The sequence below is a fragment of the Narcine bancroftii genome, chromosome 6 (assembly GCF_036971445.1).
Source record: "Narcine bancroftii isolate sNarBan1 chromosome 6, sNarBan1.hap1, whole genome shotgun sequence".
Taxonomy (NCBI): domain Eukaryota; kingdom Metazoa; phylum Chordata; class Chondrichthyes; order Torpediniformes; family Narcinidae; genus Narcine; species Narcine bancroftii.
Window position 1 is genome coordinate 96,656,303 of NC_091474.1, and position 26,449 is coordinate 96,682,751.

At 41.5% G+C, this 26,449-nt stretch overlaps 1 protein-coding gene across 1 annotated transcript in view; it reads left to right on the forward strand.

The window, feature by feature from the left end:
* Window positions 1–26,079, forward strand: part of tm9sf3 (transmembrane 9 superfamily member 3) — an 88,830-nt gene extending 62,751 nt beyond the window's left edge. Inside the window, exons 9-15 of the mRNA XM_069885840.1 lie at window positions 5,708–5,838; window positions 8,002–8,141; window positions 13,086–13,154; window positions 16,910–17,056; window positions 19,372–19,455; window positions 22,082–22,158; window positions 24,748–26,079. Of these exons, the coding sequence (XP_069741941.1) occupies window positions 5,708–5,838; window positions 8,002–8,141; window positions 13,086–13,154; window positions 16,910–17,056; window positions 19,372–19,455; window positions 22,082–22,158; window positions 24,748–24,815 (716 nt within the window). The 3' untranslated portion in view covers window positions 24,816–26,079. The remainder of the gene's footprint in view (window positions 1–5,707; window positions 5,839–8,001; window positions 8,142–13,085; window positions 13,155–16,909; window positions 17,057–19,371; window positions 19,456–22,081; window positions 22,159–24,747) is intronic.
* The last annotated feature ends 370 nt before the right edge of the window (window positions 26,080–26,449 follow it).

The window sequence follows — 26,449 nt, forward strand, 5'->3', positions numbered from 1 at the left end:
TGCTCTCTCCTCACAGCCCCGTGTTGGTCCCCACACGGATTCCACTGCCACACTCTCTCCCCACAGCCCTGTGTTGGTCCCCACACTGATCCCTACTTACAAATAAAAATGTTTACAGGTACACTACAGTATCCCATATAGCTTTGCTAAGTACAGTATATAACATGATGTTCACACAATGTCCACATTGCATAACGCCAGATTTCACAGAACGTATCGTGTCATTAAGCGGTGCCTATCTATTATCACTGGGGTACAATGCACCACTTCTAATCATCCAATACACCCCTGTAGAAGAGGCATTTGGGGTTATTTACTGGACTCTGGACAGGTTCTAGAAGATTGGAAGACTGCAATCTCATGCTGCTGTTTAAACAAGGATGAAGGCAGAAGTGGGGTAACTATAGGTCAGATAGCCTTATGTCTACAGTTAGGAAAATAAATGAAGCTTTCATCATGGAAGAAATGATGACGTGTCTGATTCCATCAGGCAAATGCAACATGGATCCAAGAAGGGCAAGTTATGTTTGACATTTACTTATTTGAGGATATAATGAGTGCAGTGGACAGAGGGAAACAAATGGATGTGTATTTGGTATTCCAAAGCTGTTCAATAAAGTACTGCACACTGGACATTTGTAAGATAAGGATGCATGGAGTTGGGGTTGATGTATTGGCATGGATGGATTGTTTATCCAACAGAAGGCAGAGAGTTGGGCGAAATGGGTGTTCTGTTGTTGGCAGTCAGTGGTAAGACTAATGCTACAGGGTTGTTGCTCAAGCCACAACTCTTCACAGTCCACATTGATGATTTGGAAGAGGGGATCAAGTGTGGCACATCTTTGCTGATTACATTAAATTGAGTGCAAAAGAAAACTGTATGAAGGATGCGGTGTGAAAAAAGCGCTTGCAGCTGCGGTATCAAGAGTGCTGCCACTGGAGGACTTGGGAATGGGGAGCAATGTCTTTGTGGGGGTCCTACTGCCCGTCGTAATGCACAGGTTTGAAACAGCCTGCAGAAAGGGCCAGCAGTGTGTACTGACATCAGATAGCTCAGTTATATGCATCCAAGATGGCGGTACTGATACTTGGCAGCAGACCATGAGGGATGTGGGCTCCTGGGGATCTGCGGATCAACTCAGGGAGAACATGCCCCATCCCCCCTCCCCAAGAAGGAGAAACCTGGAAAAGACCCCTACAGAGAAAGGGACCATGGCAGTGGACCAGCGAAGGGCTTGGAGACCAAAGGACTCCCACCAGGTTCTTGGGAACCAGGGATTTGTGAGGGTGCTGATGGTGAGCAGGCCTGAACTGCCTCGGGCACTGACAGCTTCCTGAACCTACCAGAGGTTTGAAACCAGGAGCTTGGGTTCACCGCTGGAACAGTCAGGTGGCCATGAGGCTGCAGTGGTTACGGGAGTACAAGAGATGAATCCACAGACACTTGGTGTCTCTGAAGGGACTCTCTTTTACTTTCACTTGAAGATGGGGGCACTGGGCTAGTGGCACCCCTTTGTGTAGCTTTACAGCCAACAAATGTTAACACATTGTATGTATGTATGTTTATGATGAAAGAACCTTGACATCTTGAATGAGTGGGTAAGGGTCCTGCAAATGGAGTACAATGTTGGTAAAAGCGAAGTCATCCATTTTGGAAAGAGAAATATTATCCTGCTGTATTTTATGGCTCACCGCACTATCCACAACTCCATCAATCTTTGCATTTGCAAGCCCACTCATGCATTTCATCCAAGTCATTTATGTACATCACAAACAATAGCGGTCCCAACACTGAACCCTGCCTAACACCACTGGTCACACAGCTCCATCATGTGTAACAGCTATCCGTCACCACCCAAACTCAATTTCACACCCAAACTATCAACGCACCATGAATTGCACCTATCTGCCCCTTTCTGTTTCATCAGATTCTCAAGGTTCCTTTTATTGTCATGTAATAATATATTAAAACAGGGGGTGGGCCTACCTTTTAATTTTTAATTTAGACATACAGCACAGTGCTGCATAATTAACCTACACCCTGATATGTATTTGTGCGCCGAAATGGTCTGCTACTGTGCTATATGTCTAAATTAAAAATTAAAAGGTTGGCCGCCCCTGGATTAAAATGTAACATACATAAATAAAATTGTCCACAAAACCTCACACACCTCAGGGTTAAATTCATTGCCACCATGCTGTCCAACTTTCCAAGTAATCTATATCCAGTTGTTTCTTTTGAAAATTGAGAGTAAAGTTAACGACATGAGTCCAAGCGTCGTTACTGAATTGGGAAAATGTGCTGTGAAGGGGAGAAGTGGGAAATATATGGATACTTTTTTCTCAAAATATTTGAAAGTGTATAATAAATTACGTGATAGCTCATTGAAGCAGGTAGTATAATAGAGGGAGAACTTCTGGAGACAACAGCTCAGTGAGATGCTCGTCAAAGAATAAGGGAGGCCTGTTAGGCCAAAAAATGACTTTGTGCTGCAAGGTTTGCTTTAACAATAAGCAGCATTGGTTTTCTCTTAAGAGTGATAATGGCAAAAATAAGATAATGCAAGGAGAAGTTTGACTTTGACATTTGTTGCATGTGGCAGCAGTCCCAGTGGTTGAGTTGATATTTGAACCCAGAGATTCTTGGAATTTTTGGTGCTTTCTCTCCTCCGCATTAATAAAAGAAAATGGATCGTTCTATGTACATTTGCCTTGAAGTGGCATTGATTCTGTGGATTTTCATGCTTGTATTAAAGGTGCCAGAGTGATGTCTGTTGAATATCATGAGGCTTCACAGTGTGAAACGAAAAGACCAGAAATGCTGGAAGCTCAGCATTCTGTGGAAAAGAGGTCACTCTCCAGGTTGAAGAACTAGTTCTGATGATGGGTCTTTGTCCTGAAACAGTCACAGCCTTTTCAGTTATGGCGTTATCTCCTGAACGTTCCCGGAGCTCTGATTGTTTCAGATTTCCAGCACGTGCATGTTTCAATTTTTAATCCCCGATAACTAAAATGTACGCCATTATTTATTCATACCCCTAATTGAAATGTAAATTCAGAAGCAAAAAGGAAGCTGTGTATTTTGTCTAAAAAGAAAACATATTTCAGATGGGCTCACTGCATGCTGAAGTTAGGCAATAATATCTTTGAATCTTTTGCTAGTCTGGTTCTTCATGTCAGCATAATAAGCCCACGCAGCCAATACTGGCTCATGCCACTAGGTGGTGCAAAGGCACCAAGTTTCTCCCAGTTTCTCACATCAGGACAGGCAAAGACGGGGAAAGCATGGGCTGTTTCTGGATTATCTCCTGCGGTATTTATGAAGACAGTGACTTTTTATTTGTCTTGACCCACTACGCCTTTGGATGTGAAGCTAAATGTGCGTAGATTCCTACCAGGAACTGGACGGTAACATCATTTCACCGGAGGACTTGCAACTGGCCAATTATGGAATGGAAGTCTGTTGTATTCGAGGCCATCCAAACCATAATGTTGGAAAATAGATTGCAGCTGTCCTCCTGTTACGACACCCCTACATACAAATGAGCTCCCGTACTATTACAAAAAATCTAGCGTACACAGGTGTTTGTTCGAACACTGCTCTGGGTGCAATTCATTACAGTAATGTGGTGGTATGATTACCATACCACTTTTGTGTATTTTCCAATGCCAGGCCAAAATGAAAAGGACAGGAACAAAAAGGATAGAATCCATTCATTACCTGGTGATGGCAAGTGTTCAGTGAAGCTTCTTCCCCCAGCAGCACCCACTTCTCAAAACCTGCAATCAATTAACCTTTACATTAAAGGGGGAGTTATTTTACATAGTACATAAGAATGCTAAACTGTACTAATCATCACTCAGATTCTGATTTTCCACACATTAATTTTGTCAGTTTCTCCCCTGTAAAGTTACTGACATTTGCTGGGCTTGTGGTCGCAGCTGTTGATGACCCACCTGTAAAAGTTGCCTTTGAGGCAAGAGTAGGAGCTCCGAGAGTCACTGGAACAATTGACAGAAACTTGATTGGAATCCTGCTTCGGGGAAGAAGCAAGGAGTGTCTTGATAATCCTTGTTGAGGAAGAAGGGGGTAGCAGAGGGGGAAATGAAGATGGTCTGGTCGTGGTATCTGTGTTGGGTGAGGCAAACGTAAATGTGAACTAATAGTTGTTAGGACTAAACATCAATGAAACATTGTACCACCTAACCCAGAGAGAAGGAGTGAACATGATGTTAAGGAACTGCTTAATTAGTCGCTAGATATTTTTAGTCATCTTTAGCTGTAAGAGGTTCTTTGTAAGTTTAGATTCTGCCATTAAGTTTATATTATCTTGTATCAATTCTTAAGAATGTGACAAAAACCACCTTAACAATTAGTAAGACAATGTTGTTAACATGGTTTGTAAGTTTACTGATGATCAGTGGCTCATGAGGGTTATCTAGATTTAGATTAACTGTGGAAGTGGGCCAATAAATGGCAGATGGGATTTAACTTTGAAAAGTGCAAGGTGTTGCATTTGGTAAGTGAATCCAGGCTAGGACTTGCACTGTAATTACTAGGGCCTGATTAAAAAATAGAACTGGAAGATCTAGGAGAACAGGTACATAGTTCCCTGAAATTAACCACACAGGTAGACAGGTTGGTGAAGAAGGTGTTTGGTACATGTGTCTTCGTTGGCTAGAGTATTGAGTACAGGAGTAGGCAGAGAACTCCTGGAGGAACTCAACAGGTCAGACAGCATGGGTAGAAATGGTCAATCAATTGAATTTGAATCATTCATCGAGTTTTCATTGTTTTGGATCTGAACTACTTCTACCCATGGATGCTGTCTGACTTACAGAGTTTCTCCATCAATTCTTTGTCTTCTCAAGATTCCAGCATCTGCAGCTTCTGTGTTTCCATTGACAAGTGGTGGCACGGTTGGCGTAGCAGGTAGCACAACTACAGCACCAGCAATTGGGGCTGGGGTTCGAATCTCATGCTGTCTGTAAGGAGTTTGTGCATTCTTCCCCCTCTCCCTGGGTCTACATGGGTTTTCCCGGGGGTGTAGATTAATTGGGTGTAATTGGGCAGCATAGACTCGTGAGCCATAATGGCCTATTACTGTACTGTATGTTTAAATTACGAGTTGATTCCTTATGTTACAATGGTACAAGATGTTGGTGAGACCACACTTGGTGTATTGTGTGCACTTCTGATTGCTCAGCTATAAGAAGGGTGTCATTATGCTGAAATGGATGCAGAAGAGATTCATGTCAATGTTATTGGGACTGCAGGGCTTTTACAAGGTGAGACCATATGGGTTGTATCTATTTTTCCTATAAGATAGGCTGAGGGGCACAAGATCATGAGGGGTGTTGGTAAAGTGAATGGTCCCAGTCCTTTTCCCAGAGTAGGAGAGTCTGAACACTAGAAGACAGATTTAGGTGGTGGTTATTATGAAACCAAAATAAAGCAGTAGAAATGGGTACAATTACAACTTTTAAAAGCATTTAGACAGATGTGTGGATAGAAAAGGTTCAGAGGATTCTGTGCCCAACACAGGCAGATGGGATTAGCTCAAGTAGACACTTGGTCATCATTAAAGAGTTGGGCTGAAGGGCCTGTTTCTGTGCTGTATAACTCCAAGACTATGACTAAACTACAAATCTGAATACTGATGTAGCTGAGATTAATAATAAATTTGTGCTTTTGCCATTTCAACAGGTAGAAGATGGATTAAGCAGATGTTTATTGGGGCTTTCCTGATCCCAGCCATGGTGTGTGGAACTGCATTCTTCATAAATTTCATTGCGATCTATTATCACGCATCACGGGCTATCCCTTTTGGAACAATGGTAAGCATGGTGACCCTCGCTACAGGCAATAAATGGTCATAGGTTTTTGCAAAGGTAAACATTGATTTCTTCGCCTGTTCCTATAAAATTGTTGCTGCTCTTCCTACATCAAAATCTGCCTTGTGGCAAAGGCAGAAAGTAGTGGAAAGAAATAGAGAATGGTTCAAGCCCTTCAGAATTAAAAACTGAAAACAAAATTGTGTTTAGTTGCAAGAGGGCGCGGGGGAGGGCTGGATGTGCGAAAAATATTTCTGACAGGATGAGTGCAAGGGGCCCATCTTGATGAACTATGTACAAAGCTATCTGGTTAATAGGTTAATAAAGGATAAGAGAAAATAAAAGCTATGAAATGCAGGTCGGAGCTGTTGCAGAGGATCGAATTAAAATCAAAAAATAAATGCTAGAATGGGCATTAACTTGTGCAGTCTCTACAAAGAGGAAAGAAAACGGAGTTTATCTTATTGATAGATAACCTTTCAACAGGAATCAGCAAGTTCTGGTGCAAGTTGATGTTAACCTTGAGATCCAAAAGCCACAGAATATTATTAATGAAAATAAGTCTCCAATATCCCTGAATCAGCAAATGAAGCAGGCTCTTGCAATTGCCGAACAGCTCAGCCAGAAACGTTGGTTCTGTATCTTTGCCTTTGCTACGTAAAGGACACTTTTCTGGAGTTTCTCCAGAATTTTGTGTTTTTACTTCAACCACGGTGTCTACAGTTTTTTGTGATTTACCATGGACAGAAGTGTAGTCAGCAATAGCCAACATTCCTATTTCATGAAGGGTCAGCAGAATGCAAAGGAAGTTTAATGCTCGAAAACAACTGCATTCACAATGAGTTTAAGCCAAATCTTTGGAACCATTTGTAAGACAAACTATACCTCCATTGATTTCCTTGCCGTTTCAGCTTCCTTCTTCACTCTGATTTGGTACTTCCTTTAAGTTCCCAATGCTTCCAGGTATCCATTACCATTTCAGCTTGTATTTCTGCTTTACATTTTACTGTTTGTTCAGCTGAGAATTGCAGCTATAGCATTAAGGCAAATCCTGGGTCCAGTTGGGTTTTTTTGCAATCAACTAAAGATTTTTTAAAGCTGATCTTAATTTACAGTGTAATTATTCCAAAATCACATGGATTGTATTATACAGTACCTGCTTTTCGTTATCTGAGGATGCAGTCCAATCTCAACGTGGTTATTGCTGTATTGCTTTACAGATAACTTTGCATGACCTCTCTGATACACAGTCATGTATAACAATAGTTATTTTTAGTATTCAAATTTATCTTGAATTGTTTAAAGTGCAGTCAAGAGAATGGATGGCCTTTTTGTGTGTGTTTTTGTGCATATTTTTACTTCAACTTGATAATTAAGCTGGTAGCTTGGTAATATTTTGAGCTATGTTGTTATTTGAAGTCTTTTATTGAAAGACAAAATTTGTCCTTAAAAAGGAATATTGTATCTCCTCCATTTCTTGCTCATCTGCCCTGGCCCCCACCGCCCCCAAACATAACAAACACAGGCTATAAACTCCAAAGGTGATCAAAAGCTCTCTGCACCAATGAAACAATTAAAAATACTTGAGTGCACACAAGCACCTGCGAAGGCAAATGTCCCAAAATGTGCCTCGAAATGAGGAGAGTGAGTGTGTGTGTGTGTGTGTGTGTGTGTATATATATATATATATATATATATATAAATGTCTACATGGTCAAACCAAAATGTATACAAATAACCTTGAATAAAATCTGGAATGAGCACTTTCATCACATATAAATTGTTGATGACATGTTGATCACAGGAACAAATAAAGGAAAAAGTGTATTTGTCCCAAACATTATGGAAGGCACTGTAGCTCAATAATTTCTCTCTTTCATCTGTGAGCATTATAATATAATTTTCTGGCTGAAATTAGTGGGCTCTGATGCCATCTCATGATTAGTCCACCGTACCTATTCATCATCATGACACTGTACAAAGATGTCTTCGGTTAGAAGCATTGATTTCCATTAACCTGTCTTCTATAATGTCCTGCTGCACAAGTGGCAACACACATTACTTTGCCAGGTTTTTAATATCTTATTCACACCAATTGTGGTTAGGAGATTTTAGTCGTGCAGAAAAATTGAATTGACGTTGAGATGCTTCCATCTTCTTTCAAAGGTTGCTGTTTGCTGCATATGCTTTTTTGTCATCCTTCCTCTAAACTTGGTGGGGACTATTCTTGGCAGAAATATGTCAGGACAGCCCAACTTCCCTTGCCGTGTAAATGCAGTGCCACGTCCAATCCCCGAGAAGAAATGGTGAGTAGCTATAAAGATTTATTAATTATTTATTCTGTCGTGCATTCTCAGAAATTTAAGAAAACAAGCACTTTAAATCCTTGCGAGCAGTAAAATTATTCACCGGAGAAACCCAAATTTTCATAAATCGGTGCTGTAGTTCCAGATACTGTAGCACTGTGGATAATTGATTGGCGATTGAAATGAAAATGTCATCAAACTGCCATTTGGTCTCATTAAAATCTAATTCCAGCAACCTATCAACTGAGAGTCTTACACTGGTGAATGTACTTGACCCATAATCTACACTGCCTTTAAAGTTCAAATTTATTGTCAAGGTACATACACGACATTGCATACAACCCTGAGATTCCTTTTCCTGCAGGCCAGGTACAATTTTTAATCAGTAATGCAAAACTGTACTCAGGAGAAAGATACATAGACAGAAATGGAAACAAACTGTGTAATACAGAAGGAAGAAATAAATAAATAAATAAATAGATAGTGTGGGAAGTAAGAGTCCTTAAATGAGTCCCTGATTGAGTTTGTTGTTGAGGAGTTGATAGTGGAGGGGGAGTAGCTGTTCCTGAAGCTAGTGGTATGGCTCTTTTGGCTCCTAGACCTCTTTCATGTGATTTCCCCTTAAATCGTTATGATTTTCTCTTGTTGCCATTTCTAATGTGATATCTTAGGTACTGTGGTAATGGTGTTAAACCAGAAAGTCTCCATTTTCTGGGGTTAAGGGCAATACACAAATGTGCTAGTGAAATTCAGCATCGTGCTACATGGCCTGCTGAGTTTTTCCAGCACATTTGTGTATTACTGTTAATAGTGTCTGGAAAATTTAGACAAGATCAATGCAGAGAATTAAAAGGCCTCACTTGGAGAGTTTCTATACAGTCACAGAATCACCTGTTGATTTTCGTATGGGCTTCCCTGAAAGTTGAATGAGCACTTTAACAGAGGCAAAAAAGAAGTCTGCACCACATGGTGCTTTTTAGTGTTGTAAAACATCAAGAGAAATTTTCAGCAATTAAAAAGCGAAAATGCTGGCTGAACTCAGCCAGTCAAGCATCATCTGTGGAAAGAAAGCAGGTACTGTTTCTGCTCGGGGTTCTTTCCTCAGACTCAATTTTAGCATTTGCAAATATTCATGTGTGAAGTAGATTTGAGTAGCACTTCAGTTGGAGAGATATTCAGGGGATGAATTTCAAATGAAGTCCTGTCATCTGAAGATACCGGGGATCTGCAAGAAGACTCAGTTGGAGCTGGAGAAGCAAGCCAAGTGAAGAATGAAAACCTCAGCTTTGGGTCAAGCAGCATCTTCATTCTAATACTGTTGACATGAGATAAAGTAGCACAAGAAATGAGAAGGCGAGTTTTGAACAAATTGAAATTTATAGTGATTCTAAGGAAATAAGAGAACATTGGGTTGGAACAACAGAGGAGCTGCCCAAGGCAAGCTAGGAATGTGATTTGCTCCAAATCAGGTTTCAATATCATGACCAATTTAGTTCGGTCTCCGATTGGAAGCCAAATAAAAAGTGGTAGCTATGGAATAGAGTTTGTAACGAAAGAAAAACATCTCAAAAAGAAACATTTGCTTGTATGATTGATTGCCAGATGGGCGACATCTCCTCCTCACTGACTGTCATCCTCAAGGCTGCGTACTTGGTCACAATTTCTCCAATCTTTGTATCTTCATCTAGGTCAGGGGCTCCCAAACCTTTTAGGCCATCGACCCCTTCAAGGACTACATGGTCCCTCATTGACCCCAGGCATGGAATCCTGGTGCTGAACAGGGTTGAGGAGGTGGGGGGGGGGGAGCGCTGAGTAGGATGGCCTACCCAGCGTTCGATTTTAGGCCAGACAGTCCAGCTTTTGAGCCCTCTGTCCTCCACCCAGTGCCATCTCAAGCCAGACGATAATTTGTCCTCCATTTGGGGTGTAGGGCTAACACCATCCCCAAATGGAGGCCAAAAAGGGCATTTACCTGTTAAATGCAGTGTCCCGAGTCCGAAGGCCATGCACGGTTGGCTGGCGCATATGCGATGAGGCGTGAAGTATGACGGCAGAGCACGAAGGTTCATGGCAGGTACGCCTCCGGGATGGGGTGGGGGAGGGAGGGTGGCAGTGGCTGTGTTGGATGGGGTGTTTTCAACCCCCCTGGAAGGTCCTATCAACTGCTGGGGGTTGATATCAACCACTTTGGAGACCCCTAATCTAGGTCATTGGAAAAAATCATAAAGAGCAAGGGTCCCAGAACAGTTCCTTGCAGCCCTCCACTAGTCACTGACCTCCATCCAATACTATGCTTTCTACAGACAAACCCATTCTAAATCCACACAGCCACGGTTCTATGGATCCCATGGCTCATAACGTCCTGAATGAATCTTTCATGGGGTACTTTGTCAAATTTCTTACCAAAATCTATTTACTTCACATCTATCACCCTACTTTAATCAATTTCTTTTGATACCTCCTCAAAAAACTCAATAAGGCTCATGAGGCACAACCTTCCCTTCACAAAGCCCTGCAGATTGTACTTCTCCAAATGTTTATAAATCCTGTCCTAAGAATCCTCTCCAATAGTTTGCACACCACTGACTTAAGACTCACTGGTCTATAATTCCCAGAATTCTCCCTATTACCTTTTTTAAACAAGGGGACCAGATTTGCCATTCTCCAATCCTCCCACACCACCCGTGTGGCCAGGGGGATGCAAAGATCTTGGCCAAGGCCCCAGCTATCTCATTCCTCTCTTCCCACAGCATCCTGGGGTAAACCTCATCTGGCCCAGGGGATTTATCAATCTCAATGTTTTTAAGAAGATCCAGCAGTTCCTCTTTCCTAATCTCAACCTGGTCCAGCACACAAACGTGTTCTATTCTGACCTCACCTTGACCAAAGGGTACTTTTCTCCAGAGAATACTGAAGCAAAGTATTCATTTTGACCTTCCTTAACTTCCATCTCCAGGTGCATGTCACCTCTTTTCACCTTAAGCGGCCCTACCTCTGTTCTTCATGTACATATAGAATGCTGTGGAGTTTTCCATAATCCTACTTGCTAACACCTTCTCACTCCCCCTTCAAGGTCTCCTAAGTCCTTTCTTAAGTTTCTGGCTACCGTATAATTCTCTTGAGTCCCCATTTTTTGCTTCTTGTCTAATGTATGTTTCATTCTTCCTCTTAACTCGCTACCTCGCTTGTTTTGCCAACCACATTTCCCTTTTCCTACCATCTTTTCCCTAACTCAGTGGGACAAACCTATCCAAAGCCCCACACAAGTGCTCCCTCTACATTACTTTCAGCTTTCTCCCGTAAACATCTATTCCTAATTTTGTCTGATTTTATTCTTGTCCACAGCTATGCTAAAGCTCAGGGAGTTGTCACTTACCTACCAAGAGTCTGTCACCTGACCAGGTTCATTACGAGATCCAGTGTGGCCTCTCCTCTAGTTGGCTGGTCCACATACTGTATCAGGAATCATTCTTGGACACATCTGACATTCCCCGTCTGTCCCTTCTGGTGCCAGTCAGTATTTCAGAAGTTGAAACCTTCCATAATAACAACCCTGTCATATCTGCACCATTTCAAAATTTGCCTACTTTTTCTCAGTGACCCGAGGACTATTTGGGGGCCTATAGACGACTCCCAGTATAGTGATTGCTGCCTTCCACCCACACTGAGTCAGAACCTGGGTCATTAAATCATTTAATCAATTAATGCTTCTAAAATAAAAAGAGTGGAAAACTGGAGGAGTTTAAGAGCTTGGGATATGAATTGTACAGTCTAGTTAATGAGGGCACTGTGAAGGTTCAAAGGGCTAAAGGATTGCTGAATCTTTGATTATTTATGTGAAGCATTAAAAATGGGAGAATTAAACAACAGTAAGGCTCTGATCAGCTCTTGAGCTATTATCAATCCCAGTGGCTTGGCATGTGGCTGAAGACCAAGTTCTCTCGCTTGGACCCTGGGGCAGCTCACATTCACTGCATAATTTATCATTTTACTGTAACATCTTAACCAAAAAGTTATTTTTTAAAGTGTTCCACTTTCACAGCATCAGATTCAAACCCAGGTCGCTGGTGCTATAATAGCACTGCACTAACCATGCCTCCATCTGGGTTAACGTACAGTGATCCCTACACCAGCACTCCCAAACTCCTGAGCATGCAGGATAGTAGAGTTTTACTGTAATTCCAAAAGGTTGGAATGTGGCAAAGTGGAGGGAAGAAATGGAAACTTCATCATTTTAAACAGGCCACTTCAGCCCTCAATTACGCCCCATTAATCTACACTCCTGCTATGTTTTGAACGGTGGGAGGAAACCGGAGTCCCCGGAGAAAACCCACACAGACATGGGGAGTACGTATAAACCTCTTACAGACAGCATGGGATTCGAACCTGATCCGGTCCTGATCACTGGTGCTGTAAAGGCGTTGCGCTAACTGCTATGCCAATCGTGCCGCATTCAGACTAACTTTTTTTTTCCTGATTTATGAGCAGCACAGTTAGTGCAAGTCTGTAACAGCGCCAGTGATCAGGCCAGGGTTCGAAACCCGCGCTGTCTGTAAGGATTTTTACATTTTCCCTGTGTTTGTGTGGATTTTCCCTGGGGGCTCTGTTTCCTCCCACTGTTCGAAATGTACCAGGGGTTGTAGGTTAATTGGGTGTGGGCTGAAATGGTTTGTTCCCATGCTGTATGTCTAAGTTTAAAAAAAAAGTCTTTAAAAAATTATTTTCTTTGCCATCCAATAAAATGCTCATGTTCCAGTTTGCAAACAGCTGCAGAATGAGCTTCATGTTCATTTTGTTTACTGCCCTCACAAGCAAGAGGAGCAGAGTGTGTAGCCAGTAATTTAACCTTTTGTGTCTTGAGGTGGGGCAGGATGGTTGAAGTCCATTCACAATTTTGTTGTAGTAATACATGGGCTGATGCTTGCTTTGCCTTTGTGTTTGCAGGTTCATGGAGCCAGCTGTTATTGTATGCCTTGGTGGAATCTTGCCATTTGGTTCTATTTTTATTGAGATGTAAGTTTTGTTTTACCTTTAAACCACAGCAAAAATTATTGCATGTGTTTTGCCTACAATGGTACTCTGGGCAGAATTTTTTAGAACACAGCTAGCAGAGATGTAATGATGGTTTTGGTTTTCACCTTTCCTGGTGGTGGCTACTCTCAAGCTGTTGCTAAGTGGGAGTCCCACAGGATGCCATCAAACTGGCTCACTGCCAGCCATAGTGAAGTTCTCAAACAGTACAATTCTTAGCAATCTTTGTTTTTCGGCCAAAAGTTGTATATAAAGCACAGGGTGTTTGAAAATGAGTGAGGTAATTTTTAAAAAATCACCCAGTTTGAAAATAAAAAGTTTATTTTTGCACTAGCTATCTACGTGAGGTGTCAACTGAGTTATGCCATCATGGTATAAAAACTGTCATTTAGTGGTGTCTGTGTTTAAAATTACTTGCATTGTGTCGTAGGGCAGTGAATGATCAGCATTCATGTGTAAGATCAAACTTTTTTTGAAAAGGAAGGTGTCATCTGAATTACCACTTTTTTTAAATTAGTGGTTAGAATAGCTCAGATTTTTTAAAAATATGTACAATGAGCCACATTTAAACAAAGAAAAAATATTAAATGAAATAAAAAATTGAAATATTTGAGTGGCATTAGTTGAAAAATCATCCCTCAGAAACATTTTTTTCTAAATACATTCTAACCTCAGCATTTCCAGGATTCTTTGTTTCTGAATGACATTTGAAACCTTGTTATAAGTATCTTTATGCAATCTTCAAATTGAAATAAATCATCTACAGTGCCTATCTTACAGTATTCCTTGGTACGACAAAGGAAGCATTACACTAAAGATGTGAAATTTTGCAGAGCACCAGTACACGTCTATTTAATTTCAAGATTCCTTTATAGTCATGTAATAAAGACAGTCCAATATTTTATGAAATTTATTTAGTGTGTTGTAAGTCCCATCCCCAATGGCAGAGATTGCCTGAAGCGCGTCTTACAGTCAGAGAAGGAGAAGCAAAAGAGAATCCCTGAGTGTCTGTGGATTATTTCAATTTCTCAGCACACTTATTAGTTCCACTTTAATTTGAAATTGATAAACAAGAAGTCACCAAATGGCTTTAAAGCTTTTGACCAGAAATATCCCCAGTCCAAATATATATATTTTTTGCAATTCAAGTGGTTGTGAAAATGTCACAACCATTGTTGTTGATCTAATTTTAAAGTTGACTGCAATGTGGTTGCTGTGGTGGTCATGGGTTTTGGAAAGTTGGTTAAAAAGATTAAACCCCCATGGGATTCCAATCAAGTAAGCAAATTGAGTCCAAGGAGCAGATTAAACATTTTGGCCTATTGAGTCTTTGCCATTCAAATCATGGCTGATGTACTTTTCCTCTCAGTCCCATTCTCCTGCCGTTTTTCCATAACCTTTGATACCCTTACTTTTTTTTTTGTTAGGTATATATAGGTTGACACAACATTGTAGGCCGAAGGGCCTGTACTGTGCACTACTAATCAAAATGAATCTATGAACTTCCACTTTAAATTTACTTCATGACTTGGCCTCCCTAAATTTGCCATCCTCTGGTTGAAGAAATTTCTCTGCATCTTTATTCTAAAGGGGTGTCCTTTTATTCTGAGGCTATGTTTTCTGGTCTCAGACTCTTCCATTCCTCCATGTCTTCCATACAGCCCTTACAATATTCGGTAGATTTCAAATAGATTCCTCTCTCATCCTTCCAAAGTCCAGCAAGTGCAGATCCAGAATAATCAAATGCTCCTCATATGTTAACCTTCTTAACCCTGGGATCAATCTCATAAACCTCCTCTGGATTTTTCCCAATGGTAGCACATCCTTCCTTAGATGGGGTGGGGGGGGGGGGGGGTGTGGGGCCCAAAATTGCTCAAAATGTTGTCTGACCAATACCTTACTTCAGCATTACATTTTGCCTTTATATTCTAGTCCTCTCAAAATGAATCCAAGCGTTGCATTTGCCTTCCGTATGACCAACTCAATCTTCAAATTAACATATTGGGAATCCTGCATGAGGACTTGCTCTTTGAATTCTCTCCCCAATTAGAAAATGGTCTATTTCTTTATTCCTTCCATCACCATACACTTCCCTAAGCTGTGTCCCATCTGCCACTTTGCCCATTTTCCCCATCTGTTCAAGTCCCTTTGCCGATTCCCTGCTTCCTCAACACTATCTGCCCCACCATGTCTTTTTATCATCTGCAAACTTGGCCACAGAGCCATCAATTCTGTCATCTGAATCATTAGCTCATAATAGATGTGAATGTAAGAAGTGTGATTAGCAAGTTTGCAGACAATATGAACTTTGGTGTGAAGGGAGGGAAGTTCAGGGGAGACATCAGGGGTAAGTTTTTTTTTTTTACACAGAGAGTTGTGAAGGCCTGGAATGCCCTGGCCCGGGGAGGTAGTGGAGACCTCTTGGGTACATGGATGAATGAATAAGGGAGGGAGGATTTAGTCTTTTTGGTAGGTATATATGGTTCAGCACAACATTGTGGGCCAAAGGGCCTGTGCTGTAATGTTCTATGAGCATAGTCTTAGACTACAGAACCATAATGGTCAGCTGGTAAGTTGGGCAGAGCAATCTTGGCAAGTTTTATCGTGCATTTTGAGGGCCAAATAAGTCATACACCAAGGATTCCTGGTATTCATCCATTCCTCCCTGATGTGGCAGAGGAGGGAGGCACGATGGTCAGGAAGGCACAGAGTGCAAGAAAAAGCAGTTTCTAGTTAAACTTTATAAAACATTGGTACAGTCACAACTGGAATATTGTGTGCAGTTCTATCTGTCATACAATAGGAGGGGTGTGATTATGATAGAATGTGCCGAGGAGATTCAGTAGGACGTTGACTGGGATGGAATATTTCAATTATGAGGAGAGGCTGGGTTGTTTATTTTGATGGTGGTGAGAGGATCTGTTGGAAGGATACAAAATTTTCTGAAGTGTTGCTTGGGTTGATAGTGAGAATTAGTGGCAGTGGTGTTTAAAGGGTGAAGCAAAAGATTCAGAGGAGATGTGAGGAGGTTTTGTTACAGTGGGTGATGTTTGGAATGGACTGCTGAAAAGATGGTGGAGATGGGTACACGTGGGCAAGTAATTGGAGAGTGGTGTAATTAGGAATAGTATTGAGAGGTACTTGCTCAGTGCAGACAAGGGTAGAACTGTATTCTATGGCACTCAGTACCAACAAAGATCAAGTTCCTTAATTGATTACTTCCTTCAAGAACTCAGGGCACTTAAGATCAGTGATGTGTGGTTCTAATTTATCGACGTGAGAGAATTTACACAATGAGCATCCCTGTTCTCTCTTCCTTTGTCATTAAAGCTGTGTTTCACACATTTCCAGTCATGGTCTGGATTTGATGTTAAAAAAATCTACAGTCCTTATCTCCTGAAAATATTTGAGTGTTCGAAATAATAATTGAATCTTTACTCTATCTGTATGTACACGGAAACATCGTGGCTTGAGCAAGTGAACTAATGGAGGTGCTGGAATTGTTTAGCAATGCAAGTACTGGATTCTGTCCATCTAGGCAGCACCTTAAAATGGGAGCAAATGTATCCCCTAATGTTTTCTGGAATTGTCTGGTACCAATTCACTGAATTAATTGTAATGTGTGTGAAGAATAAATTAGTGCATAAATTTGTAAAGTTATCACAACCTCTAAAACTAGACTGAAGTTTAACAAATCGATCAAAGTGCACAGTGTTTTAATCTTTTTCTCTTTTTAGGTACTTCATCTTCACTTCTTTTTGGGCTTACAAGATATATTATGTATATGGTTTCATGATGCTTGTCCTGGTTATTCTCTGCATTGTGACAGTCTGTGTCACCATTGTCTGCACTTATTTTCTGCTAAATGCTGAAGACTACAGGTGGTAAGTTAGCTCCTACCTATCTGAATGCTGGTTTAAGATTTGAATTTGAGAAGGCCTTTAATTTAAAAGTGTTTCTTATCGCTCTGGTGGACCAGACACTCAAAAACAAAATAGTTTGTTTTTACTTCAGGTTCCTCCAGTACCATGTCCAATTGTCTGGTCTTCACGTGGGAACTTAACAGTAGAACTAAGCAGGGTTTGTAACCATGTAGGTCTCTGTATCGGAGCATTGACCTATGCTCACCTTCAGTACATTATGGCGTGTGGAGTCTTCTATATGAAACTCCCATTGCTGTAAACTTCATCTTGTGATTAAAAAGGGAATTTTACTTTGTGCCAAGATTCAGCGTGACTTAAAATACATAATACGTTGCTTTAATGTAATCAGGTTGTTTCAGAAACTGACATTTGTGTGAAAAGTGTGTTCCTTCATCTTTCATTGCAGCTTTGAACCTTTTGCAATAATAAGCCCTTAGAGAGCACGGTGAGACATTCGTTGTGCAACTCCAATTTTTGCATTAGACACAAGTGTTTAGTTCAGGACAGAACTATAGTATAAAGATCTGTTTCTAAGATTTAAAAAAAAATCCTACCTAACCCTTATGTTAGAATTTTGACTCTTTTACATGTAAAATAACATCTGATTTAATCCAATTACAGTAAAGCCCCTGGTATCCAGAATTCAAGCAACTGGCAAAACAAAATCAAGGAAAATAAATTTTTAAAAATTAAAAAAGAATAAAATAATAGGTTAAAAAATAAATGTTTAAAATTGATGCTCTTCGCTGTTAGTTCACCAATCCACTACTCGCGAACCAAACACCTGCCAACAGTTCCCGCCTTTTAGTTTGAAAAAGTTGGAATGTGGGTGCATATCAGGACCCATGTTGCAAGAAAGAGGAAAAGAGTTCCACGAGAAGATGAACATTGAGGCACATTGTTCTTTTTCAAATAGCTGGCTTAGTAGATTCAAGATTCATCATGGTATCCATGAGCAGGTGCCTAACCTCTTATCCGGGATTCCAAACACTGGCAACCTCCAAACATCAGCACTTTTTTTTGGTAAATGACATCTGCTCACCAAATAAGGCTTTTACACAGAAATAATGTTAATTTCCTGTAATAAATTAGCATACTTGCCTCTGGAATGGCCGCTCACACAGGCAGGGCGTTTACACTAAATAAGATAGAGTTGTGGTGATTTTGGAGGCTGGATGTTTGAGGTGGGGGGTAGGATGAATGAAATATAACTGAGTTCTAAAAATGTGCAAATATTCTCCATTTTCAGAGGGAAACCCCCTCCCAGTCCCCCATTGTCCTTGGCCCCCAGCACCCAGTGGGAGAGAAACAGGCGGCGACTGGCTCAATCTGCGAGCAATGGGAGTCTTCCTGCAGAGCAGTTCCAGTTGTATGGGGGGATTATGGGTAACAAAGACTGTCATTGAGCCGTCACTGCGATCCGGAGTGGTGCTCCGGTGAACTCCGGGCTCCGCAGCACTGAACACCTGCTGCCGCATCAGGAATTAGATGGGGAAGAGAGGGCAACAGATGGCACTGCACTGCTGGGTTGTGTTTGAGGGCCGGTCTAACAAGCCTGAAAGCCGCAGGTACCTGGTCCACTCCCTTCAGCTCTACACCAAAGACGAGCCATGGCCTCTCACGCCGGCTCATATCCAGCTTTCTGCCCCACTTGGCCGCTGGCACCGAGCAGCCAACGCTAGCCGTCTTTTTGGCTGGTTACTCGGCAATCCCCGTCACCTCCAACCTCTACCTTACCTGTGCAGTGGTCGAGAGCTTCCTGTATGCCACACATCAAACCACTGTTCAGCATGGCCAGCAACACCCCCCCCCCCCCTTCCCAAAGCCACCCACGTTCAGCGGATCATGAGGCAAGAAATAAGTTTTAGTGGGGCATTGTAAGTCTCAAGTAACCAGAAAATACACTTATCTGGCATTAACGAATCCCCATAGTTTTTACTGTACAACACTTCTCGAAGTCCTCAGAAGAGTGCGTTTTCTACTTGAGATTATATTGTCTATGTTCTACATCCAAAGTGATAACACATTTAGATTTAATTTGAGGTGGCACAGTTAGTGCAGGGTGGCATGGTTAGCAACACTATTACAGCCCCAGCGACCCGGGTTCGAATCTGGCGCTGTCTCCTCATCTCAGTGTGGGTTTCCTCTGATTCTTCCCACCCTTCAAAATATACGGGGTGGTCAGTTAATTGGGGTATTTGCGCGGCGTGGGCCGCAAGGGCCTGTTACCATGCTGTATGTCTAAATTTTACCAATGAAAGTTGTTGCTCTTGCAGGCAATGGACAAGCTTTCTTTCAGCAGCGTCTACTGCAGTCTATGTTTACATGTACTCCTTCTACTACTATTTCTTCAAAACAAAGTAAGGAAACAAGTGCATTTGTCTAACTTGTAATTGCAATGCTAAATTATCCTTGATGATTCAGAATATTTAATACTAGATAGTCATCATTTGGTTGAATTCATTGAGTTAAAACAATATGCATATCATTTCATTCACTATTCCCATCTTCTGTAAAATCCTCCAGTTTTCCATGGGAGTAATGAAGCAAATTTAGGTCTTTCAACTGAGACACAGGTTTAATTCCAAAAGTGGTATAATCTGCAATTTAATCAGGTCCAATTCTCAGTTCAGAAATTTAGTTTTGGAATCAGGTGTCACTCATTTCTCAAGTGTGGGAGAAGGAAATTAAATCCAGATGTGATCATGGATTTTCTCTGGGGAAATACAGAGTGGTATTCTCTGCTTTTAATGCTGAAAACATGTTTTTTAATAGTGTGGACAAATTTCTTTGTATTAAAATGTAATTTTTGTTGCATAAAATATAGAGGGTAATTGTTAAGGATTAGAACATTGTGGAGTAGGTTTACATAGGTCAGCACATCATCATGGGCGAAAGGGCAAGTGCTGTGCTGTTCCATACAAGTCCTCAAATTGTGGCTCACTCTTGAAGATTCAAACTAATCAAACTCTTTTGTCAGGGATTGTATGCATGTTCAAGATTTCTCTTGCCTTTTGTATGGATTGATGTGTGGAACCTCCAATGTGTGGAATCTTCTAATCCAGTGGAATAATTATTGGGTCCAGAGAAAACTGGAGAAGCATGAATGGCATGTAGAAACGAGAGCAACATAAGAACGACACTTCTGAGGTTTTATAGAGCAATACATTTGATATTTCCAAAGGTGGCACCTCAGTTCCCAATGAGGCACATCAGACATGAAGAGATCATGGTGGAGATATAGGCATTGTCTTTAGTTCTCATGACCTTAGTAGCTCTCCCGAGGAACGTTCTGAAATTTGGTGCCATGTCCCAAAGACACTTTTAACAACTTAGCATCATTCATAATTATTGTTTCATCTGTGCCTTAGTTACCTAATAGACTTTTCTTAAATGCTGGCATCCTTTCCTACCCTGTTAACTTAGTCAACCAAAACTCTCTCCGGTCTCCTGACTTCCACCCGCTCCTGTTGGCGCGTCACCCGCTTCTGTTGGCGTGTCACCCGCTCCGGTGGGCGCGTCGCCCGTTCCGGTGGGCGCGTCGCCCGCTCCGGTGGGCGCGTCGCCCGCTCCGGTGGGCGCGTCGCCCGCTCCGGTGGGCGCGTCGCCCGCTCCGGTGGGCGCGTCGCCCGCTCCGGTGGGCGCGTCGCCCGCTCCGGTGGGCGCGTCGCCCGCTTCTGTTTGATGATCTTTAATTTTAGCAGCAGCTTGATTTTAAAATTATCCTTTGTTTTCTGGTGTCTCCATGAGGTCTTCCACCTCTACCTCAGGAAGTGCTTCCAGCTGTACAAATTTCTTTCTCAGCATTTAATACCTGGCTGTCTCTGCTTATCTAACCAAGAGCTTTAACTTTTACTGATTCCATATATTCTTTAAAAAAATTATCCATTGTCTTGCCTTTCCCTTCTTCTTCCATTTCTCTATGTTCTTCTTCTTCCTCTGGGTTGGTCATCTGTTGTTTCCTTGTTTTCTTTTTACTCTCTTCTTTCTTGTTCTCGTTGTTTTCTATGTTCTCTTCCTGTTGTTGTGTTGTAGCTGTCATTCTCAGCTGTGGAGATCGACTCCTCAGCTGGTCCCCCCTCCCGTCAGTGTTTTTTTTGTCATGTGCGGTTGCGCACTTTTGCTGGGCTCCGCGAGCCATTTTTGTAGTCCCGAGCTCGGGACTTCGACTGACCTCTGGGAGCGGGCTTCTCTCTCCGCGGCGGGCCTCCTCGGACAGGTAAGGCCTTCACCTTCTTCTTCCGGCGTCCTTTCTTCTTCTCTTCTTCCCGTTGCTTTCGACTTTTCTTTCTTCGCTGCCATTTTCTTCCCACCTTTACTTTCACTTTATTTTCATTTTTATGTTTGTGCCTTTCTGTGTTTTTTTAAACTTTTCTGGAGAGGGCTGGAGTTCCCTGGCCGGCCACTACTCCATCACGTGACTCCTCCAAGAGCTTTAACTTCTATCATAAAAAAAGTATCAGCTTTTCTATCTATCTTTCTATTTTAAAAAAAATGTAATGAGACTTACCCCTTAGTCCGAGCTCTTTGTTGATTCCCTTATCTCCTTATTATTTCTCATCTTGCAGTACTTAACAAAATGCCAAACTCCAAGTGGCTCCTCTGTTTTTGTCCATGGAGTATGTTGGCTTGATGGATTTTTGCTGTTAGAGAGATTAACTTGTTCTGCTAGTTATCCTTTGAATATTTTGACCCACAGTCACCCTTCTGAAAAGTTGAATTAAATTCTTAGTGAAGCGCCTTCCTCCCTTTCTTCAGATGCAAGACTGTCACCTTTCTGTGTAGAAATAGCTGGTCTTTGATGTAAAAAAAAATCGTGTGCAATGGACTACAAAATGGAGAATGTTGTTTGGGATGTAACAGAGCAAATGATTATAAAATGTTGATCAAAACAATTTAAACTCTGAGGTAAATAATTTTATGAAAGATAAGCATTTGTATATTGTGCACTAATAAACTTTTTTTTCACTTTTTCTCATGCTAAAGGATGTATGGCCTGTTTCAGACAGCATTTTATTTTGGGTACATGGCAGTATTCAGCACTGCACTCGGGATCATGTGTGGTAAGTTGTGATGGAAATGTGGGGGAGGGGGGAGTTAAGACTGATAATTTTGATGATAACTGTGTTTCAGCTGATCGCATTATACTTTTAGTTTGGAAAATTGTTGGTGTAAGTCTCACTAAACAAGTCTTGACCAGCATAGAACAGGCCCTTCAGTGCTGCTTTTCCATCGAGTTTATTGTCATCGTGGACAACCTGATGAAACAGCATTCTCTGGTCCTTAATGAAAAACATGCAGTCACACATACTGACAGGCAATACATAATGTTGGCCTAGTATTCATCTATAAATATTGCTTTCTGAGTATGAGAGTCTCGGATGGTCAGTGTGAACAGTTCCTTTGGTCGGTCAACATTCTCACTGCCCGTCGGAAGAAGCTGTTTTTCATCCTGGTGCTGCTAGCTCCGATACTCCTGTATCTCTTCCCCGATAGGAGCAGCTGAAAGATGCTGTGTTGGGGGGAAAGGGTGGTGGTGGAAAGGGGTGCTCACTGATTTTGCATGCCCTCTTCAAACAACGATCCCAGTAGATCACATCGATGGGAAGGAGGGATACTCCAGTGATCTGCTATCTTTTGGTCCTGTGGATTGACCTCCAATCGATTTCTCTGCAGCAACTGTACCACACTCTGATGCAGCTGGCCAGGACATTCTGTAGAAGGCTGACATAATGATGGCTGGTAGCCTTGCCTGATTCAGTTTTCTCAGGAAATCCATGCTGATCAAGTTGGCATTCTGGGCTAGACCATAAGACAGGAGCAGAAATAGATTCAGTGCATCGAGTCTGCCCTGCCATTCAATTATGAACCATTTGATCATAAATCTGTCCAGACGTCTTTTGAATTTCAAATAGGCCCTTCTGGCCCACAAGCATGTGACGCCTAATTGCACCCAAAATTAACCTACAACCCCTGTACATTTTGAAGGATGAGAGGAAACTAGACACGGGGAGAATGTACAAACTCCTTTGGTCAGTGCCAGATTCAAACGCATGTTGCTGGCACTGTTCTAGCATTGCACTGACCGCTATGCCGACCATGAATGCTGCTATTGTACTCACTTTTACATTTTCTCTGGCAGCTCATTCCAGATACGGACCACCCTCTGATGGAAAACGTTCTCTTGTGTTCCTCCTGAATCCCTCTGGCTCTAGAATCATCTACCCTGGGGAAAATAAAAACATTGAGCACACTCTTAATCTACAACCTTCTTGATTTTTATAAATCTGTGAAATCACCCACCAGCCTTCTTCGGCAAATAAAGACACAGCCTATCCAACCTCTCCCTATAATTCGAGCCCTTAAGTTGAGGCAACATCCTGTTATATCTCTTCTGCAGTCCTTCCTATAGCTGGACGATCAGAACTGCACTCAGTACTCTGAGTGTACAGCTAATAATGAGGTCCCAGCTTTTGCACTCCATAGCATGCCCAATGAAGGCCAGCATGCCAAATACTGTTCACCTGAGAGGAACTATGCCTCGGTCTCTCTGATCTGCAACATTCTGAGATGCTACTTTTCACTGTGTAAAACCTACTCTGGTTTCACTGAGTAAAGTGCAACACGTCACACTTGTCAGAGTTAAATTCCATTTGCATCGCAGTGGGTTCCTCTTCCCCACTGATCTCGATCCTTGGATATCCTTCCTCACTGTCCACTGCACCACCAATAGTCTTGATCTCATTGCACTATTTTGCAGGGGCATAGTGCAATTTTATTTTGTCCTGGCTGATATTTGTCCAACAAACATTAAGAACTCTATCTGATATTAGCACTTTGTCTGTGGGAACTTGCTGGTTATAAATTGGTTGCAGTTTTGCAGTTACAACTGTGAATACAGTTCAAAGGAGCAGGGCTTAATTGGCTGCAAAAACTATGGGACTCCCTGAGGTTGTGAGCACTGATGAATAAATTGAAGCTTTTTTTATTAGGCAATTAAGCATTTCAGGGTAATTGGAATGGAAACATACATAAAGATTTTTATATATATGTGGGGTTTTACTGGTTCCAGTACCTGATGTGGACTCTGGATGTGTACATCTGAAACTATTTACTTCTGAAACCAGGAAATATCTCGTGGATCCCAACATATTCAAACTGCTGCTTGATAAATATAAAAAATCCTGATCCCTCAGTTTGTCTCTTTTTCACTTCCTCTGCTTCAAACAGTTGTCCTCTGCCCTCCCTCCTGCACTCCCATGGTGCTGCATTTCACTCTCCAACTCAGCATGCATGATATTTCCCTTATCCTCCCCCCTGACTGAGACTTCCATAGCTTACTGCCCCACTGGAGAAAATTGTTTCTCCATACTGAATTGCTATAATAAAGCATTACATTAAAAAAAAAATCAAAGTAAGAACTTCCATGGGTTGCTGAATCCAAACTAGCTTTCCTGCAATATGCATCGTCTTGCAACTCCTTGGGTTCCATCACCTCCGTGAATATGCAATGTTACATGATAAAGGACCAGCCCAGTGTTATTACAGCACCAGCCGGGTTCCTGCATCTCACCGCCTTTGCGAGAAATAAGGCGTTGTGCGGTTGTAAATGATACATTAGTTGTTCAGTAAATGTTCTTTTTTTTTCCTAGGTGCTGTTGGTTACATGGGAACAAGTGCCTTTGTCAGAAAGATTTACACGAATGTGAAAATTGATTAAGGAAGGCCAGCGACCAGGGGAGCTGAGGATCAATTTTGTTTGTTAAACTGGAACTTGCGCAGTTTGAACTACAAGGAGACATTGGGTTATCACTGGGTGAAATCTGGGTTCCACACACGGAAGTTTAAAGCAACATCTGTTTCCTTTGATCCTGAGCTCGTATTGACTGTTTTAACCAACTCTTCGGTAAAAGCTTGGATTATATGCAGTAAGCATTTCTACAACACAGTGCTAATCTTCCCACACAAACATAGCTCATTAATGACGAATAGACTAGCTCTCTTCAGTGAAGAGGACAAAGTTTATTTAAAGTTATTTGTTCCATTGAAAAGGAGGGGGAAAAAAAATCTGACTACTTAAAAGTTATTTGAGCCTCTGTTCTGAGATAGTTAGCTTTCTAAACCACGCAGAAAGATAACTCCAGAAAAGCTGTGCATTCTAGCTTTTGTGACCATTACTCAAAATCCTGCTATGTTTTTGTATTTTATCTGGGAAATTGCTGCATTTATTTTAATTTGTGTAAATTTGGCAGTTTATGTATACAGTAATAGAGTGCCCATCAGTCGTGACTATAATTGGACCAACTCGACTTCTGTATCTTCTAGTCTAAGACATTTCTCGGCTTCGGTCCACCCAAAGAGTGAAGATCATGGACAGAGGTGATCATCTGCACTGAAATTCACAGTAGTTAGTGTACAAGAAACGATTACACTGTTAGAAAGGCTGGTGATCTGTTGGTGTTTTAATAAACCGGTATAATTTAATAATTGGGCGTGTAAACTCATCTTCTCATTTCAGTTTTCTACTCTACAAGAGTTAGTCTTGCAGCTTCATTTTGTTTTATGTTGCGGTGGGAATGAAGGCTTACATAAGGTAATATGAAAGGGGGTAATAAATGTATATAACCTTATAATGTAACTTTAGGCGTAGAACCCAAATTTATTTGGATGTACAGATTTATTACATAGTACTTTTTCTGATAACAAATTAATTTGGTGTATAAATGTGTGACAATTTTTGGGTGGCTTTTTACATCTTGCCTGCCATTGCATGAAGATGGTACTTCCATTATATGTGTGGATGTTACTCTGATTCCTTTAGTATTTTTCCAATTCTGTCTCTGAAGGCTCAACAAAATTGTAATTTAGAATCTAAAATTTTTGTTAATCCTACCTGAGCACTCAATATGTGCATCGTCAGGAGCGTAACTGCTTAAAGGAATGTTCAGGAATAATGAAAACAAAATAAAACTTTTCAGACATAAGTCGTTTTGTGGTCCTTGAAGTGAAATAGTTGTACAGCGCAGAAATTGAAATCAGATTGACCTGTCTGGAGCTGTTGAGAGCATTGGAGCTGAAGGGGATGCAGTCAGTGTCTCTGGTCTCTGCTCCCTGTCAGTCTAGGAGCTTTGATCCAGGCTGATGATCACGATTTTATTTTTGTCAGAGCACACACATGATATCACATACAACCCTGAGATTTTTTTTCCTGTGAGCCAGGCTGAGTTTCTACTTCTCGAGTAAAAGAAATGCATACAGAAGAGAGAAATACGAGCAAACTACATAAAAATAAATATTCCGTGATAAATGTGTTCCTGACTGCAGCAGGTGGTGGACCCTCAATGATCGCTGCTA